This window comes from Microtus ochrogaster, unplaced genomic scaffold (genome assembly GCF_000317375.1).
Source record: "Microtus ochrogaster isolate Prairie Vole_2 unplaced genomic scaffold, MicOch1.0 UNK5, whole genome shotgun sequence".
NCBI classification, from domain to species: domain Eukaryota; kingdom Metazoa; phylum Chordata; class Mammalia; order Rodentia; family Cricetidae; genus Microtus; species Microtus ochrogaster.
The window spans coordinates 1,640,611-1,660,758 of record NW_004949103.1 but is presented as its reverse complement, the minus strand read 5'-3'; the positions used below and the strand labels follow the sequence as shown (position 1 = coordinate 1,660,758).

Genomic DNA, 20,148 nt, shown 5'->3' with positions numbered 1-20,148 from the left:
GACTGCGTCCACCCTCCCAGAGTAGAGAAAGCTTGCATTCCTGTAGTCTACACAAGTCAGCTGCTCGCACGATCTCTTAGCCCCATCTCATGTCCTAACAGGGATTCCCCTGCACTGAGGCTTTGCATGCCCAGTCTGTCACAGGGGCCTAAGTGAGCCACTGGTATTCAGGCCAGCATGACCCTATCTGCCTCGAGGCCTCAACAGAGCAGTCCACAGACCACACTCATAGGCCAGACCTGGTCCCCTGCTGTGAAAAGTGGTGGTGGAGGATGGTCATGCCTATCCTTGGCTACTTTTCTAATGCCCCATTATGATGGCAGAATTATAACAGACCTGATGGTCAGCAAAGCTAAACACATTTCTTCTCTGGCCTTAAAGTATGCTTGTCTTCATGTTCTCTAATGATCTTTGAGGCTCTGCTGGAGGCCTCTGCTCTACTGAGCTCAACATTTTTATAGTCCGTTACAGATTAACAGCAGGGCAGGGCGGCTAGCCTCTCCTAGCTGCCCATGTTAGGGAGTGGGTTGCTTCCAGAGTCTTAGTCCTCTGGGATATACTTGGGCTTAAGTGGTTTTCAGAGCTCACCTGTCCTCTTGGAGACCCCTCACAATAATACATCTTTGCCTAGTTTCCCTCCAGAGTTTGGCTTAGAATCTTCCACTTCCAGGAAGTCCTGCTCCTGTTGTCCGCCTTACCTGCCCTCCAAGTCAGTCATGGCATCCTGGTATCAGAGTTGATACAGTGGGCCACCATGGTTTTGGGGCTTCAAGCCATAGCTGGATCCTGGTGGGCAGATGTGGACTCTCTCATTGGTAGAGCCTGGAGCAGAAGAACCTTGCAATGGCACACTTATCTCCAAAGAAGCCTTTGAGTGTGCCACACAAGGGGATACTATGCAGAGGGGGTGGAATTAGAGCCTCAGAGTATGTTTGGGGAGAACAAGGACGCTAGGTGAGAGGGCCAGGAACTTTCCTTTGTCCCCACTGTGGTTAATGGCACCATGGCCTCCCCGGGATGGCTCTGTCCCCTGTCTTAGATGCATCTTGCTCTTTCATTTAATAGTCACAGGACAGTCCAAACTAGTAGTTGTGCCTATGACTTCATTAAATGTGTGCCTCATTGGCCTGGGTAGCAGGGAGAGCCTGCCTCAGAAGGCGAGCTTCTGTCAGAGAGACCTCCCTGAGGAGGATAACATACCTTCCCCGTAGCTCCATCTGTGACTTCCCCTCCTGGGGCAGGTGAGGAAATGAGAAGAGCTGGGACAAGAGGTGCGGCGGGTGAGGAGCAACTGGCCACAGGTCACTCTCACGCCTAATGCATCTCAGTAGCGCCGAGAAAGTTATGTGATGAAGAGGGACTAGAGAAGTGGGGCCACTGCTGTTTGGCTTGGCGTTTAAAGCATGTGCCTGGGATGCTCTGGAGACCTCATCTCTCAGGGTAGGGCCTGATTCTTGGGGTTCCTAGGAATAGGGCCTGCTGCCTCTGTCTAGACATAGACACCAAAGAGTGAGGGGGTAAGGGAGAAAAGACCCTGGTTCCAGTGCTTGCCTATATTGAAGAACCCTGGGAAAGATACCTCTCTATTTGATATCAAGCCTGTTGGGGTCACGGGGATGACAGTTGCACTGGGCTGTCACAAAGTCCCATGGTGTGATCTACCCAAGGGATCAGCATCATGGCAGTGACAACTTGAACATGCTACAGCCATGTCGTGGATCAGAACTGTGGGAGCTGAGTGCCCCCCCCCAACTCTCCTTTTTGCAAAGGGGAAACTGAGGCTCAGGAAAGTGACAGGTTCTTCTGGAGGGATCTCAAGAGAGGCAGACTGGGGTTTGAGTGGCCCTCTGGAAGCCAGAGCTATGTGGTTTTGTTTTGTACCTCATAACTTCAGGATGGCCCTACTGAAGAGCCCTGGATCAGAAAGATGGTTCCCTTACTCGATGGCCCCAGAGTGCCCTGCACACACTGGGGGAGTCTCTCAGAAAATCCCCCTGGCCTTGGGCCAAGAGAGCAGCTTCTGAGACAAACAGGATACTGGTTTGGGCGCAGTGGGGACAATAGCCGGGAGAGGAAATACTTCCAGACCCATGTATGGGTGTGGGCTTGCAGGGACCTCTACTGACATAGCTTTCAGAAAAACAGGCCTAGTGGGAGGCTAGCATCCCATGGGTCTGTGTTCTCTGGAGAGAGATGTGAAGCATAGTGTACCTACATCCTCAGAAACCCTCACAAATGGAGACAGGCAGGGGGAGAGATACCCACAGTACCTAGCCAGTGTGGCAGGCAGACCAGCCCCATCTTTCAGGGTGGGCTCTGCATGGGCCTGAAGTCATGGGGAAGTTCTCAGGACAGGCTACAGCCTGTGGGAAAGGGAAAGTGTCTACCTGCTCAGGCCAATTCCAAGGCTGTAGTACCTGCAAGCTGAAGAGGAGGCTGGCCCGTTCCAGAATGGACCCGTTGGAATCAGAGGGCTGAGATGGTGCCAGGGGCAGAGTGAGAAGCAGGGCATGTATATTTCGTGCAATATGCATGCAGACATATGTGCGAGGTCTGCATACCCACACGTCTCTGAGGCCACCCACATATCTGAATGCATGTGCACGCATGTGTGTAGCAGGGGAAAAAAAGGGAACAGAGAGCTGGACTGGGGTTAGCAGGGCCTTAGGGCCGGCTTCCGGTGGACTTCCCCAATCTCAGCATAGAGGGTGTCCCCAGCCTTCACCACAGAGCACAGGGCTGCCAGTGAGCAGGCAGTGACAGGGCCTGGCTCTGGTCCACAAGGAGCTAATGATCAACCGGTCAGTGGAGAGCTTGGAGTACTCAGCCCGCCTTGGGTCTCCAGGCCCCTAGGCTCAGGGAGGAAGCAGGGCAGGAAACAGGGGGGCGGTGGCAGTACTGATCAGTCAGCCAGCCAGCTGTGGGCGGCCCCTGCCTGTCCAGGCCAGCTGGAGACAGACAGCCTGTGGGCCGGCCAGTCAGCAAGGAGCTGAGCCAGAAGTGGCCACCTGGCACCTGCGTCCCTGGGCCTGGAAGGCGGTTCTCTGAGGCACCGAGTGCAGGTAAGGGGGGCTCCGGAAAGGGGCATGGATTTTGTGAGTTGGCTGTGATTGGTAGAGCCAGGCTTTGCCACAACTGTATCTAAGAATAGTATTCAACCTTCCTCTTTCTTCTGGCTTGTTTAGGGTTGGGCTGTGCCAGAACCCTGCCAGGGAACTGTTAGAGACTGCCACTCAACACCCCAGGGTTCTTCTGCTAGACTGTCAAGGTTGCTCAGATGAGACCAACAGCTAACTGTGACCTGGCCCTTGCGAATGTGTCCTTGAGGTCAGGACAAGACATGGGATCCAAAAGCCAGTGGGCCCCAGTATTGAACTCTAGTTTTTGTTCATTGCAGCCCATGACAAGAACGCCCGTGCTAGCGTGGAGCTTGTGGCGCCCCTGTGTCTGTGACCAGGCCACTGTGAGGTCACTCTGGGTCTCTATGTTAACCAATGAAATGCATATCGTGGCTAGGGTTACTGACTACTGTCTCTGGAGACCTCAGCAGGAGCAGCCTGTTTTAGGGCTCTAGGACTCCAGGGCTCTAGGACCTGTGCTCGGGGTGAGGGACCAGACTCCCGCCACCTGACTTACAGTCCCCTGCTTTTGGGACCGTGGCTGGGCCAAACCTTGTGTTCCACATCTGTGGCATGGGTGGGGTGAGGGTCATCCTCCTAGCTGAGGTAAAGGTGAATCCTGAGGAGGGTGCTGAAAGGTGCCACCTTTACGTGACCGTCACCAGGCTGCTGGTTTCACGGAACTTTTTGCAGCAGGCGGGATGCCAGTGTCTTAAGCGTGTGGAGTCACAGATGCCACGATGTGGGTGTGTGAAGCCCATTTCCCAGGAGAGAAACCTTCAGGCTGTCACCATGTTTATGGCTGCCATAACAGACTGTGACAGAAATTGTTCTCTTAGGGTTTGAAGGCCAGGAGTCAGAGACAAGGAAGGGTACAGCCTCCAGAGCTCCCAAGGCCAAGGTCCTTCCTGCTTCTTCCAGCCTCCGCTTGTGCCTGAGTGGCTCCTGCCTCTGTCATGTGCCCTCCTCGTCTGTGTGCCCTGGTCTTTGTAGACCCCAGGCACCAGGCAGAGGCTCACTCTAATCTGGCATGACCACCTAGTCTGTTGGGACCATTCTAATCCAACATCCAACAGGACTGAGAGCAGCTTCATCTGAAACCACCTGTTTCCAACCAAGTCCCCACCCTGTGGAGAACACTGCCACCTCCAGGCAAAGTCTCAACAGTCCTGCAAAGCCTGGGTTCAGGAAGTCCATTGATGGGTCTCCGGCCAGATCTTTTGAGACACAGGTAGGGCCAACCATAGAGGCTCCTCCGTCCAGCCTACAGTACTGATGCCGGCTGTAAGCCAGCGTGCTGTCTGCCTGCTTGATGTTCCTAACACCTTGAGTGGGTGTTTTCGTTCTCATTTTACGGGTCGGTAAACTGAGGCATAGAACATTTCCCCCACTGAGATTGGTCCTAGGTCTCTGTGTTCCAGCAGTAAACTAGGTGGGCTTTGGAGATCAGAGCCTGCGGTGACGGACCTGGGGTCACCTCATGCTTCTGCCACCTGGGCAGAAAGCAAAGGCTGGAAGGAGACTCCGTACACCACTTTTGGTCACTTGAACCCAGCACGTGTACTTTTGAGGCTTCTGGACACCATCTGGGCCTGGGCTGGCTGGACTCAAGGTTGCTTCTCTTGCTGGAGCAGGCCAAGCAAGCCTGTAGAGATCTGTGCAGGGAGGAGGTGGCTCCACATTTGCAGACAGGGCGCACGTCCTCTTTGGGGCTCTTAAGCCCCACTGTGATTGCAGTTTGGGGGCCTTCAATGAGGAGGTGGAAAGTTCCCTCAGCTGGGAGTCCCATTTCTCCAGAAACACTTTAAGCCCAGCCCCAGGTCTGTGTGAGACCCCTGAGTGCCTCCCTGACCCAGGAATGGAAAGTTTAGTGGGCATCGGTCAGCTTCTGTAGAGACACTGGCCAGCCTGGAGGTAGGGACACCTGAAGGTCTAAGTGGCAGAGAAAGAAAGACTAAGAACACTGGGGTGGGACATGATGAGTTGGGGGGGGCAGTGATTGGGAGCTACAGACCCTATAGACCAGGGCCTCACTCAAGAGACTGGATCAAATACTTGGTTGAGGGCCCCGATGTGTTACACCAGGGGGATCAGAAGTCACCTACCCCTTGGGCATGTACCTATCCTCACAAACCTGGGCAAGAAAGACTGTGGGCCTCTGCGGTGGTAGGAACCAGGGTGACAGTTTGGTAAACCAAGGCAGGGAAGGACACAAATCCAGGCTCAGGCTGGACTTAGGTTGTGGAGGGGGTCAAGCTGATAGGGCCAGTGCCTGAAGGATGGCCTGGAGGATCTCAGGCATGACCAGCTGGTCCCCTGCCTTAGGACAGGGGACAGGAGGGCAGACTTGGTCTGTAATTCTGTCCCTGTGCTGTGAACTGGGCCATGCCAGGATCCTGGGGCCTGAAGTTGTTTGTTTGTTTTCCTTTGTGATTGAATGTTGAGGTGAACAGGTGTCTGTAGGGATCCAGGGTCCTCTTGGTACTCTTGGTATGAGATATCTTTTTCCTATCTGCATATCTCAGATCTTAGCCTTCAGGCATAGTTGGAGAATGAGAAGGATTTGTCTGCATGCCTTTCCATGAAAGACAGGTGCTGGATGGGTAGGTCAGGGGCTCACTGAGGCCACTTCTCCTGGGGACCCAAGTCTCCTCCCTGCGAATCTCTCTCCTTTTCCAGCTGCCTACCCCCAAGGTTAGGTGACCACCTGCAGCTGACACTCCCTGCTATGTGACTGACTACCCAGCTGCTCACAGGCCTGGCTCGAGACTGGCACAGGTTAGGGGGCAGCAGTGTTTATTGCAGCAACAGAATGGTGATCCTGCCACCCTTGATCTGTAGAAGGGGAGATGCCATGAGTTAGGCCAGGGCCAGTCCTCATGGTGTCAGCAGTGCCCATGGGGGCTTGCATTGACTCCTCCTGTTCCTGATTCAGCCATCTAGGGTTCTGTAACTCTGTGCCGAATCCCTGCTGGGGTCTCTGTGGGCAACTCCCAGGGAAAGTTCTCCCTCCCCCACAAGATGGCCAGCCTCCTGAAAGCTACAGGGAGCAGCAGGTAGAAGGCTCTTGGGCTCACAGTCAGTATCAGTGACTGGAGTTATATATTCCTCCCCACCACTAGAAATGGGCATCACTCGGGTGGTGGTGGTACACACCTTTAATCCCAGCACTTGGGAGGCAGAGGTAGGAGGATCTCTGTGAGTTTTAGACCAATCAGGTCTACAAATTTAGCTCCAAGGCAGCTAGGACTATCACACACAGAGAAACCCTGTCTAGAAATAAAAAAAAAAGTTTGTGCACAGTTTCAGCCTCAGTTTCCCCATCTGTAAAGTGGAAGTCCCATGGGCCTTGGCCCCAGGCAGTAGATGACTGGTGAGTAGGTGTGTGGCCTATGTCTCTAAACCTCCTAAAGCTAAGCCTGGCTGGCTGGCCCAGTTCCATGTGCTTGGGCAGTTCTTGGGGAGGGAGCAGGAACAGGCAGTCCTGATGTACCTAATGTACAATGAGTCTCATAAAGGTTCTGTTGCCCTATTTTGGGGGAAGACCGGTCACAGCACCCCTGGCTTTTCTACTCCAGCCTCTCCTCTCCACTACACCCTACACCCTGCACAAGCACACATACACACACACACACACACACACACACACACACACACACACACACACACACACATAGGCATGGCAGCAAACCCCTTAGTCCTGGGTAAAAGTTTGCTGGCACCTCTGCTTTCTGCATCGTAGGCCTGGGCTCCTGCCCACCCTAGTCCTGTGACCTATATCCTAGATCTGAAAGGAGCCCAGATGCCCTACTTCCCTGTCTACCTCTGCTGGGGGAGTTCCCCTTCACAGATCAGTAGGCATGGGCCATTCATGGTAGCAGTTGGGGGCACATGTGGGCTCTGGTCGCACTCTGCCAGCTGGGTTTCTGGGTCTGTATCTGGGTATCCCATGCTCAGTATGGGGTAAGAAAGGGTAGGGTCAAACTGTGGACTCAGTAAGAGGGTGTCCCCATGACTGTTCTGTCTACAGAGATGAAAGCCTCCAACCCTCGGCAGATACTCTGTCCTGAAGTGAGAGATGCCTGTAGGCTGGAGTGTTCTGAACGACATTCAACCAACCTCTGCATAGGGCCCTTTGTCCTTTCTGAGGGTGTTGTGGCTAGCCCTGTCACAATTACCAAAGCTGAGAGTCTAGCCTGTGCTCCATAGCCCTGCCTGTGGCCCTTTCCATTCACTCACCTGCATCTGGAGCTCTGTGCCCTCTGATGGATGATAGAACCATTCAGGAACATGGCTGTCCCATTACATTGTTCTTCTATCACTTCTGACACCAGGGAAGAGTGAGGCACAGTGACAGGTCCTGGGGTCACCAGTAATACTGAGGTCATGGGGTCTGGAACCCCATAGCCTACAAAACCCAGATCCCTTCTCTCCCCTTCCTTCCCTTCTCTCTCCTTTCCACCCCTCCCTCCCCTTTTCTCCCTTCTTTCCCTCTTTGCCCATCTCTGAGCTGATTTCTTCACCCCTAGCTAGATGGGGTGTGTGATCATCCCATTGAAAACCAGCATCCACAGGTGTCTGATGGAGGCCTGGGCTCATTCCTGTCCCCACAGCATCCTGTACATGTGTTGAGTCATCTACAAGGATGTCTGAGCAGCTGTCTCAGGTTGGACACTGAGCCATTTCTCAGGGACCTCCTGGAGAGCAAGAAGGGAGATACCCAGCACCCCACCAAACCTGTCTCGTCAGATGAGGTGCCTTTGATTTGATGTCCTTGTTGGTGCCCGGCTCTGAGGAAGCCTAATTCAGCTGTCTGACTGAGCTCGGGAGGAAGTTGTCAAGTGGAGCTCTGAAAAGTTGCTTGGGGGATTCACTAGGTGAAGGGTCTGGGTTCTCTGGTCAAAAATATCAGTCTCGAAAAATAAAAAAAAAAAAATCAGCCTCTGCACAAAGGCCCCGCCATTGTAAAAACGTGGCAGACATGAGGGTCTGAAGAGGTGGGTGAGATGGCCTGAGGTGTAGGAAGAGCATGCAGAAACTTACGGGTCTGGTCCCCAGATCAGGCTGTGGGGTCACCTGTGGCAAACAAAGCTCACTACCGGATCTTGGAGGTGCTGGGCACCCTGTATTGCCAGTCTTCTCTTGACTTGCCTCTAACCACAACATCCTGTCACTAAGAGACCCATCATCTGACGACTGTCCTCTCTCCACAGAAGGCCAACAACATGCCCAGCTCTTAGCCTTGAGGCCACTGTGTGTCATGAGGAGCTCCAGAGAGGAGGAGGTGACTTCTGAGCTATTCACCATGGGACGGGGCCCCGAGGAGCCTCCAAGAGGCTGTAGCCATGGGGACCAGATCCACAGTGTATGTGTGAGCATGCCCACTGGTCAAGAGAGAGCAGGGCCTGAGGAGGCTGAGGCAACAGTCAAAGGTGGTGAGTACAGCTGCTGAAGCCCATCTTATCCTCCTGTCCACTTGTCTACTGCATGTACTTCTGACTCCTCCATGCTGACAGAGCTGAGTGGGTACCCTGGTACTACTCACTGGGCCCACTGGGTTCAGTAAAGAAGGCCAGGCTTCTGAGCTGGGTGCAAGCTAGGCCCAGTGAGTCCTTTGCTGACCAGGGGCCTCTCTAAGAGCCTCAGTGATAGCAAAGTTGCCCTGGAGCCAACTTGCTCATCTAGAGAATGTTCTAGAAATACCCATGATGGATTGACTAGTCTACGCAATGCTATCCTGCTTTGTCCTCATTGGCTCCCTGCATTACTCAGAGTGGAGTGCCCTCCCATAAGGCAAACCAAGGCTCAGGCTCTATAGTGACCAGGGCCAAACCAGGACTGAAGTCTTTTCCTGGGTGGTGCCACCTGCTGTGTGGCTACCCAGACACAGCTGGGTACTACAATGAGGAAGCCAGAGGGGCCACATCCCAGGAGGGCTCATTCTTATCATGGCTGTCCACAGGGTACTGCTAGACTTCGGCCTCAGTTTCCCCCACCTGAAAAACTTGAGAGGTAACCTTAGCAACCCCATGGGCCCCATCACTGCTGTCCTTGAGCCCTGGCAGAGAAGAGAGAGGAAGAGGACCGGCCCTCCCATTTCTCAAGCTTCCTCATGCTGTATGACTGTTACTTGTTCAGCTGTCCAGTCTTTGATCTCTAGAGCTAGCCAAATGCTACCTTCTAAGTCACTCCAGGTTGACACGAGAATGAATGACATACCAAGAGAAGGGAGCCCTAACCTCCCAGGCAGGCCTGGTGTGCGGAGGCTGGGTACCTGCTGATTGTAGACCTGCCATTTGGGCCTTCTGCCCATGGGTGAGGAGGAGGAGGAGGAGCCTGGTGGTCTGGTACTGACTCAAAAACAGGAAATGGTCCTCCCAGGAAGGGAGGGTTGGCTGGGCTGGGGCCTGGGGAACCCACAGCTTGCCATGGCTCTCCTTTTCCTGGGCAGGAAAGCAAAAGGGAACATGCAGATAAGCAGGGAAGTCCTAAGGGTCACCCCCAGGCCACCCAGGGAGAGACTACCAGCATCAGAGATGAGAGAGAGCTTGGGAAGCATTGTGGGCCATGTGGCCAGAAACTTCCCCTCGGGAGGCTGCTCTGTGGGTCCCAGAGATTGAACGCAAGTTATCAGGCTCAGTAGCAAGCACCTTTGCCAGCAGGGACATCTCGCCTGCCCCTCTCCATGGTTAGGATACCTGCCACACACACAGGTATAAGCTTTTGTGTAGACCCGATTATTCATTTCTTTTGAGTGGATGCTTAGAAATTGGAATTACTGGGTTATAAAGTAAACCCTAACATTGCGGCCACCACCATCACCACTACCACCACTATCATCACACACACACACACACACACACACACACACACACACACACACACACACTGTGGCATCAGAATGGCTTTAACCAGGCTCATTCAGTGACTTCTGTCTTGAGGACCACTGGCAGCAGGGCTACGCAGTGGATAGGACATCCTCAGTTCTGAGTCCTGGAAGGGTGGGGGCGGTGCAGCAGAAGTCACAAGAAAAAGAGTAAGTGACTCTGGTCTCCTCCAGTGAATGTTTCCAATGTGGCATTTCTCCGTGTTCACTGGCTCTCGCTCCGAGGGTATATATAGACATGACAATTTTTCTAAATTGTTCGAGAGCAAATTTTAGACATGCTGCCGTTGCATCTGGAAAGACATCTGGTAAGGGGGACAGAGTCAGAGATCTGAACTTGGAGAGTGGTCAGAGCCATGGGGTGTGAACGGTGTCCTGAAGCTGCAGGGCGTAAGACTGTATGGAGCTGCATATACCAACCATGGCACCTTAATTCACTCTGAGGCCCATATCGGGTTCCAGAGCATGCTGGGTCAGGACCTGTTCCTTGCGGCATGCTACCAGGCTCACAGCTTACCCCCTTTGGGGGGTTTTATGAGGCATGCCGGGTGACTGATGAGAAAGGAGTCCAGTGGGTGCCAAGCCTTCTTTCTGAAGGACCAGGTTGTTTGGAGAATCTCTTGCCCCTCTAATCACCTTGTCTGGTATGTCGCAGATGCAGCTCCTCCCCCCAGCATGGCTGAGCTGGCTGCTGAAACCCGGTCCCGCCAAACGGCAGTGTATCCCACAGGTGAGCATCAGGGCCTGGGTCTCACAACAGACCAGATCTGTGGTCTGTGTCAACAGCAGCACAGAGGTAGGTTGGTAGAGTGGGTGGACCTCCTGCTCACCATGGTTGGCTGGCTGATTGCTTTGAATCTAGGGCAGCAAGTCACAGTGGGGGCACTTGTCAGGAAAGAGCACTTGTCCCATGGTTGGGAATTGAAAGAGAGAGGAGACTGGTTTTGCAATCTCCCTGCCTTCTTCAGTGACTCCCACTCAGCCTCAATTTCTTTGTTTTGGTTTCGTTTCTTTCTTTCTCTCTCTCTCTCTCTCTCTCTCTCTCTCTCTCTCTCTCTCTCTCTCTCTTTCTTTCTTTGGTTTTTCGAGACAGGGTTTTGCTGTCCCTTTTTGAACCTGTCCTGGAACTCGCTCTTGTAGACCAGGCTGGCCTCAAACTCTCAGAGATCCTGCCTCCCGAGCGCTGGGATTAAAGGTGTGTGCCACCACACCCAGCTGGTTTTGTTCTTTGAGACAGGGTAGCCTCAAACTCAAGGCAATCCTCCTGCTTTAGCCTTCTGTGTGCCAGGATCATAGGCATGAGTCACCACACCCAGCTTTGGCCCTCCCCCTTGAAAGCCCCACCACCTCCTAACACCACAAGCTAAGGACTAAGACTTCAACACAGGGCCTTGGGGAGGGATCATTTCAAGTCACCAGGTAAGCAAGTGTAGAGAGTCTCAGGAGCACGCCAAAATCCACCCAGGGCTTTGCCACATTAACATTATCTGGAGCAAGGCAAATGCAGGTTCCTGCTTCAGGGTGCTAAGGATAGATAGGCCTTCGATCCTAAGCTTCTCCACACAAGAAAGGCTGGAAGGTCAGGGTCAGCCTGTGCTTGCCTCTGCACCCTTACACTAGCATCTACTGAGGACAGTTGGGGAGCACTGCATATAGCATTGGGCTAAGGAAGTTCCCTTTGGAGCCTCTCGGTCATCTCCAGTTGTGGGAGGCTTGAGCACCCGGCTCTGCAATTGAACTTTCTATTTGCTGTTATCCCCATCTTCCTCAGAGGCCCCCTTTGGGGTGCTTAGTGCTGCCCGCAGTCGCTTGGGGTGCACGAACCATTGGGCAATTGCAAATGCAGAGCCTGCCCTTGCAGGGAAGAGGGAGTTCAAAAGCGCTCACAGCTCAGGTTCCTTGTGAAACGTGAGATTCCAGAGCAGTGCTTCTCAGCCTTCCTAAGGTCGTGACCCTTTCACACAGTCCCTCATGGTGTCTTGACCCCCAACCACAAAATTGTTTTGTTGCTACTTCCTAAGTGTATTTTTGCCACTGTGGTGAATTGTAATGTAAATACCTGATCTGGGGTGGGGGGGTGTGATATACAATCCCAAAGGGGTCGCGACCCACAGATTGAGAACCACTGTTCCAGATGCTTCCACACTTCTCAGACTCTGGACCTTCGCCACTTGGGGTGAGAATATTGACATCAGAATGCCCAGGCCAGAAGATGCAGACAGGTGCTCTGGACTATCCCAAGGACGTGGGAACCAGCATCCTTCCCTCACACTCCTCTCCCACACCCCAGTATCCTCCATGGAGAGAACGGCCCTTGAGAAGGCTGCTGCAAGTGACCTTGAGGGTCAGGGGGCCAGTTTGATTAGCATTTCCAAACACTGGGACAGATAAATTGGCTGCCCGGGAGCCTGGATTCTGGGGTGAGGCATTAGAGGAAATGACAGCAGAGGAAGGTCTAGCCCAGGTTAGGCCCAGGGCATGGCAGGAAAAAGAGCTGAGACAGGGCGGAGGATGCTTTGACGTCTTGAAGCAGTAGAGAGGATCACACAGGGCCAACAGATTTTATTTTGGGGACAGGGTGGAGATGCTAATCACACGGGCAGCTTGCATTCAAAGTTACTGGGCTAGATGAAAAGGCTGCCACCTCAGCCACATTGGGACGCTCTCAAGAGCCCTGAAACCCAAATGGTTGGCGGCCACTGCACGTAACATGCAGACAAACGAGGTATTCATCATGAAGAAAGACCCACTGGATTGTGCTACGCTACAGTTCTGGGAGCCAGGCCAGGTCATAGTACACAAGGTTCTGGATGTGTGGCGATCAGAACACTGTCTGAGAGAGGCCCTGGAGAGCTGGCTGCAGCTCAGCTGTCCCTTCCCAGCCAAGGCATCTTAAGGGTGGGGACTCTTGGTAGGCTGGTAAAGGTGGGGGCGGGGCCCTTCTGAAGATGGGAAAGAGCCAGTATGGAGGCTTCAGAGTGCCTGGCATGCCCACGGTGATTTGAGTTGGGCTCACCTCTGCAGCTGGGTTGTGGGAGTGGGAGGATGAAGGGAACAGTTACTAAGGGACCCTGGCTGAATGGGTTCTCTTTGCTGGCCCATGGGAAGGATGGAACACGAATCCCCTTCTTCCTGTGCAGGGTAGGCACAGCTAGGGAAACCACGACTGGAGAGGTAAATGGTGGCCCAGGGCCTTGTTCCTTACTTGAGGACACAGACAAAGAGTTGAGAGAATAAGGCTGGAGAGGAAACAGCCACTCAGGCCTTTACAGGCATTATGGAGTTTGTTGTATTATAGACTCCTGCTGAGGGATGGAAGCTGTGGGGAGCATTTCCCTCATCAGACCAGATAAGCTGCCTGAACCGCCTTCTGCTCCTTCAGACCTGACCCTGCAGTTGTTGGCCGTGAGGCGGAAGAGTGGACTGCGGAGCCCCAGCCTGCAGCAGGCCCTGAGGAGCCGGCTCCGCCTGCTGGAGAATGACAGCCGGGAAGTGGCTCGTGTGCTCAGCGTGAGTCAACCCAGGGGCCTAGGGAACAAGTCGGGACAGAAGAGGAAGGTGACAGAGTTGAAGAGTCACTCAGGACAGTGAGGGACAGGACTGGGCTGTGTGTCACCATCACAGACTTGGGGTAGAATCACAGCCCATGTGAAGGCAGCTCCTTTAGCTACACACTGGAAATTCTTAGACTTTTGTCTTCAGTGAGACGCTATATCACATAACGGCCTTCACGCCCCTAGTACAGCCCTGGCCCTCCAGCTGCTCAACAAACTGTACCTCTGGGCTGCTGACTCCAGGATTTGGATCCCAACTGACCACTTACACTAGGAAATAGAGGACAGCCAAAATGAGTTTTTGAAGTGTAAGGGAATGTGAATCCCACACTTGTCATCCCAACCAGGGCCATTTTTCAAGCTCTCTCCAGAGCCATGCACGTGTTCTCTGAGGCCACGGGGGATATTGTCACTCACTATCTCTTCCTCTTAAGGAATTGTCAGCCAGGTTGCTGTCCATCCACAGTGACCAGGACCAGATCGTGGTGACATTTAAGACATTTGAAGAAATATGGAAGTTTTCCACCTACCACGCTCTTGGTAAGGCACAGTGGGCATCCACAGTGGGTTGTAGAGCCCCCTTTGGAGAAACCTAGCATTACATGTGAGACTCAGCTTTGTGGTCCCTCCCTGCATTTCTCAGAGGGAGGCTGGATGCATGCACCCAAGGACACTCTGTCTAATCGATAGCCCATGGACTATGTGCTGTCCAAGAAGGTTCAAATGTGAGCCAACACAGACTCACAAATTGACTTAAAACATGAGTTTTTGACTGGATAGTAGTGTGCACCCTTTAATCCCAGCAGAGTCAGGCAAACGGCTGAGTTCAAGGTCAACCTGGTCTATAGAGCCAGCTCCATCCAGAACAGCCAGGGCTACATAGAGAAACTCTGTCTAGAAAAACAAAAAGCATGATATTTAAAAAAAAAAATCAGTTGTACAATTGTTTCCCAGTGTGGTTTTTAGGACTTTGTGGATGACAACGATGTGTTCACACCTGCAATCTCTGTGGATTCACCATTTCTCAGCCCTCCAGGCAGGCAGGGAGGAGTCACCAGAAGCTGCTGCATTGTTCAGTCTCGTAACAGTCAGCTTGGCCTTTGGATATTCTCTAGGTACCAGTCAGGGACTTTGCCGTCCAGAAAACAGTAGCCTGTTTAGTTCCTGTCCTCCGTGTCCGCCGACATTTGTAAATGAAGGGTTCTCTCAGCATTTGCCCTGACTTTATAAAGGGAGTGAGGCCAGGCCTCCCAGCTAAGCAGTCCTTGATAACAGGATGGATGGTCCCTATGCGGGCAGTGACACCCAGCATCCCACAGGCCTGCACATGATTGATGGAAGTGGGCATGAAGGACACTGGCATCACAATGTGCAGAGCACTGCACTCTTGATATCTCTGAACCCCAAGACACAAGGCCATATGAAGTAGTGAGTGAGTGGGCAGGTGTAACCCCAACAGCCCAGATAGTAAGATAGAGACCCACAGAATCTGGAGAAGAACCATCTGTCAGGGTCCTCTCTGTGTCTGGTATTTGAGGTCTTGGGGTTCTCTGCCCCTCCTGGAGCCTGTTGATAGTCAAACCTGGTCTTGCAGGCTTCACGCACCACTGCCTGGAGAACCTGCTGGTAGACCAGACCTTTTGGTTGCTCTCACCCAGTGAGGAGGAGAAGACGGCCATTCTCATGTATGTAAGCAAGGATGCCTTGAAGCAGACACACAAGAGCCTCCTCGCCCAGGAAGGTGGGCAGCAACGGTGACCGTGGTTAGATCTCACGGGGCTGGGGACACTGTGGGGGACAGCTCTAGACACAGAGTGTCATGGGTGGGAGGCATGACGTAGCATAAGGTGCCCTAGACACTGTCACTGGTTAACAAAACTGTATGTGACTCTCAAAGAGGTGAGGGGTAAAGAGAACGGAGAGGAAGGGTTTTTGTCTAGAACCCCATGCCCCTGCTCTGAACTTGTTGGCCTTATAGAAAAAAAAAAGGGTCTTGAGTCCCCAGGAAGGAATCTCAGGGCTGCTTTTCTCCCCTGGCCATGGGTGGACACCAAGATGAGGCCAGGCTCCTTGGTGACATCGAAGTGCAAAGGGACATGGGAATCCCATGTCTGTCCCTGAATAGTGCAGATGGGAAACTGAGGTCCAGAGTGAGTCTGAGCATGCCTCACAGTGTCAGTGGAGGTGAGGTTGGGACCTCCTTTGGGCCTCCCCAGATGGGTATCGTGGGAAGAAGAGGGTCAGTGGGCTCCTGCAGGGTCCCTGCCCTTACTGTGGGTCTCCTTGAAGTTAGGGCTGGCAGCTTTCCTGTTTGACAGAGCCATGACTGCCCCGCTGGTCACCCTGTTGACCATGTCTGTCCTTTCAAAGGGCCCTTCTTTGTTCTGTGTCCTGACCACCGTGTGAGAATGACGCTGGGACCTCAGGGTGCAAGGAAGGGCTCCCAGGCCCTCAGGCGGACTTCGGGGGTCCCTCTGGGAGTGGCCATCCTGGAGACAGACTCATCTTCCCCCACGCCCAGCACATCCTCCAAGGCAGAAGCAGCAGAGGCCGAGCCAGAGCCCTTGACTCCATTCCACCAGTAGGTACCAAGCTCAAATCTCCATCCTGAGACCTTGGAACAGAGGAGGGGCTGCAGGAATCAGCTAAGATTTTTGGAGAAACTGAGGCCCAAGGTGGGGGCAGTTTGACCAGGCCACAGAGCAAATAGGATCCAGGAGTCGAAATCCAGATCCTTGCCTGGGCTGTGGGCCTTCAAATTGCTGGCCCCGGTTGCTCCAGGAGAGTGGCAGGGCACGTGTTTAGCCAGGGGAGGAGGGTAGGGGGATCTTCATGGCTCATGGTAACAGGGGCGGCAGTGCCCCCTAGGGTGAGGCACCCAGCCTGGGTAGCACCACACATACCAGCCGCACACCTGGCAGGTATGTGGAAGAAGGGGCGGGATCCTTGTGCATCCTGAAGGGCTGCTACTCCTGAGCATTCTCTAGGGCACACCTGTCCCCAGTTTGAGACCACGGCACAGACTTCTTCTCCCCACTCCAGGTGGACTCTCAGGGTCCCATGGGATCCTGTCGATGAATCCATGGATAGATGGGGGACGCCTGAGGCCCAGCTGATGGGTGAGTATTAGACTTCCCTCCCAGCGGGAGAGGTGGCAGAAGACAGCAGGGACTAGTATTCTGGAAGTTTCTGTGTTTGTCTGAATGTTCCCTAAGTCAGAAGAGGACATCCTTTCTACAATACTCAGAATTAGCTAAAGCTCAGAGAAGTTTAGGGCCCAACTAAATTGCCCAGCTCTTCAGGAAATGTGTTGGGACTCTTCTCACACCCCGCAGAGCCAGGAATGTGAACTCACAGGATACCCCATTGAGACTGATTCATTGGAAGATCCTAGGCTTGGCTGACTGGTTGGCCTACAATCTGTGGGTCAGGATGGAGGGTGGATAAATTTTCTGGCCCTGTCCTGGGCCTTCGTCATGAGGAACTGGTCCTTCAGGCTGCCCTTGGGGTGGGGATGGCAACAGATTTCTCTTCCCCTTGTGGAGCCTGCTGGTGTTGGATGGTTCCTGTGCCTGCTGCAGGCACACAGTCTAAGCTGCGTAAGGCTGAGTCCTATTCCTGAAGGCTGGTGGCCTAGGGCTGAATTCACCAGTGTCTCAGCCTTGGTGGCCCATCTGGTATGAGGATCAAATGGCCCCTCTGAAGACCACAGAGAGGCCCAGCTCCTCAGACCTCTGGAGGCAGGCTTCATTTCCCACACCTCTGGCCAAGTTATGGACACCAACAGACTCCTGAGGGCTACCCTGTCTGTCCACAGGGCCTCAGCTCTGACCACATGGCCTTCTCCCTTCAGGATTTGGCCTGGCCTCTGCGGTAGCTGACTTCCAGGGCTCAGGGCCCGAAGAGATGTCCTTCTGTGTTGGTGATGTCATCGAGATCATCGGTGCCCAGGTGCCTGGCCTGCCCTGGTGTGTGGGCCGGCACGTGGCCTCTGGCCAGGTGGGCTTTGTGAGGACTGGCCTCGTCAGCATACAGGGCCCGGCATCTGAGTGAGTGGCAGAGGTCCCTTTCCTGAACCCCACACTGCTCCTATGGGGATGCTGCCACCTTCCATTAACCTCTCAGGAGCCACCTGGGCACTGTCCTGGGCAGCTCCTCCCCCTCCTCCACTGAACCTTATCAGCCCATCCAGGCTGCCACCAGGGGGTCCTGTGTGACTATCCAGGGTGTCCATTCACAGTGTCAGCTCTACATGCTTTGGTGAAAAGTGTCCACTTGCTAGGTATAACCTCCTCAGTGGGAGCATGCGGTGCAGCTGCTGAGCCGCTGTGGCTCTGGGGAGTGGCGAGTGGGTCTTCCTGCTGAGCCCAGTGCCCCCCCCCACGGTCTGGGCTTCCCTGGCTTCTGACTGGATTCTTCAAGTTCCCAGTGACTCCTCAGCCAAGTCTGTTTCCTCCTCTGAGACACTTGCTACTATCTGTCTCAGCTTTGCTGGTGACAGACACAAAGACCCAATTCCCAAAGGTTGCCTTCCCAGGTTCCAGGGGTACAGGCATTTTGAGGGTTCTCGATGTCCCCTCTTCAACACAAAGCCCTGTGAAGCTTCTGGACCTGGTTTCTATGGCCTCAGAGTCCACTTGCCATCAGCTCAGCTCTGAACAGATGTGGGTAACCCTTCTCTGTCACCTGATTCCCCGGGGGCCCTGCCAGCCTGTAATCCCATTCCTATTTATTAACCCCTGGCCCTGTTCTGTCTGCTTGCATCTGCTCCAGCCGAGGGGACCTCCAGAGGAGTGCTCTGGTCATTTCTGGATGAACTCTGTATAGATTTGGACAGTGGTGGATGGGGAGTGACCGGGGAGTGTCCAGTGAGCCCAGCTGAGCCTACTGTTGGTCAGTTCCTGGTTTCCCCTGGACGTGGCCTGGTTAAGACCTCAGTCGAAGAACCTGGAAATGCAGGTGTATGCAGAGAACTTGTCCTCTGCTCCTGTCCCCTCTATAGCCACGCTTCCCTCAAACTGGACATGTTTCAATGGCCCTGTTGCCAATGGATCCCATAGCCGACTCTCAGATGCAGTTTCTAAGGCTGCTGCCATCCGTATGAGTCCCCTCCCTTCTAGCTCCTGATTTAAAGTGTCCCTGTCAGTTAGAGCGGGCAGACACTGGCTGGACCTGTGTACTGGTCATACTTAGAGCCGCATTTTCCAGCACCCCATCAGAAGGTCAGCACTCATGCGGAATAGGGACATAGACTATCTATGCCCCATTGGGTGACCTCCACAGACTCTGCACCCAGCTCCAGGGACAGAGAACTCTGGGCTCTCCCCTTCTGAGTTGTGCAGTGTTGCTTTATGTGATAACCTCATTAGCTCAGGTGGTCCTTGGTCTCTCAATACAGAGATGGTGCGGCTCTCCAGGCAATGCATCATCTGTCCCTGGCCTCTTGGCAGATGTGGGATCCTAGTGGCTTTGGTGGTTCTGGGCTGGAAGAGCTGGGTTCTGGTCCATTTTCCTGTCTCCCTGGAGCGTTGGGGATGTTGGCATTATCTTTCACAGCAAGGGACTGTATCCACTTCTCTGTCACTCAAATATTTTCTGGCATTTCTCCTGCCTTAAACCTGGGGGCTCCCACCTTGGGAACAGCCCAGAGGTTCTTTTTTTTCTCTCTTGATGTAATCTGAGACAGAGAAGGTAGGAGCAGACAGCAACATCCATCCCTTATCAGCTCATGGCTGAAGCCAGCTTCTCATCTTGGTTGCTTCGTCTCCTTTCTCTCTCCTCTCCTCTCTCTCTCTCTCTCTCTCTCTCTCTCTCTCTCTCTCTCTCTCTCTCTCCCTCCCTCCCCCTTCCATTTGTCTCCAGACCCTCTGAGAATGAGTTTTGCAAGTCACAGATCTTTACCCCTTTGCAGTACTTGGCTCTTAAAGCCAGGATCTCAAGTATAAGCCCAGGGTGAGTGTCAAAACTCAAAAAATTCACATCTCCACCTGTTCACATCCTGTTTACAGCCAAAGATGACCACGGAGAGTGGCTCACACTCCCTGTGTCACCTGCCTCGCTTTTTCCCCACAGCCTTCAGAGGCCGAGGAGGCCAAGGGCTGGGCTGGGCTGTGGTTTCCTTGGTCTATAGAAGGTGCATTTTAAAGTTTCACATTCCCCTGCTAACTTAGTCCTACAGGCAAAATACCTCCCTCCCTCGCTCTTCCCTTTGTCCCTCTGTCCCTTTCTGTGTCCTCTGCCTGGCTTCATGGCCACATGAGCCCTGTCCTTGTGTTAGGTACTGTGGGTAGAATGGTGGCTTCACAGGGGATGGTTCAACTGGGGCTTAAGAATCTGCCCAGGCACTGGCCTTCCCAGGACCTTTATAATCTAAATCTCTTTTAAAAAATGAGAGATTATTTTATGTGTGTGAGTGTTTTGCCTGTGTGTATGTCAGTCTATGCACCAAATGGGTGTTTGAACAGAAGAGAGCATCATATCCCCTGGAACTGGAGTTATAGATGGTTGTGTCTAGAAGCCAAACTCAGATCCTCTACAAGAGTAGCAAGTACTCTTAATTTCTGAGCTGTTTCTCCTGTTCACTTAGTCT

At 53.4% G+C, this 20,148-nt stretch overlaps 1 protein-coding gene across 1 annotated transcript in view; it reads left to right on the top strand.

The window, feature by feature from the left end:
- The first annotated feature begins 2,929 nt into the window (after positions 1-2,929).
- The window catches only part of Sh3tc1 (SH3 domain and tetratricopeptide repeats 1), a 33,308-nt gene continuing 16,089 nt past the window's right edge, over positions 2,930-20,148 (top strand). Inside the window, exons 1-9 of the mRNA XM_005365927.3 lie at positions 2,930-3,062; positions 8,333-8,554; positions 10,661-10,735; positions 13,388-13,515; positions 13,994-14,099; positions 15,154-15,300; positions 15,930-16,140; positions 16,602-16,678; positions 17,413-17,608. Coding sequence (XP_005365984.1) covers positions 8,380-8,554; positions 10,661-10,735; positions 13,388-13,515; positions 13,994-14,099; positions 15,154-15,300; positions 15,930-16,140; positions 16,602-16,678; positions 17,413-17,608 — 1,115 coding nt within the window. The 5' untranslated portion in view covers positions 2,930-3,062; positions 8,333-8,379. The remainder of the gene's footprint in view (positions 3,063-8,332; positions 8,555-10,660; positions 10,736-13,387; positions 13,516-13,993; positions 14,100-15,153; positions 15,301-15,929; positions 16,141-16,601; positions 16,679-17,412; positions 17,609-20,148) is intronic.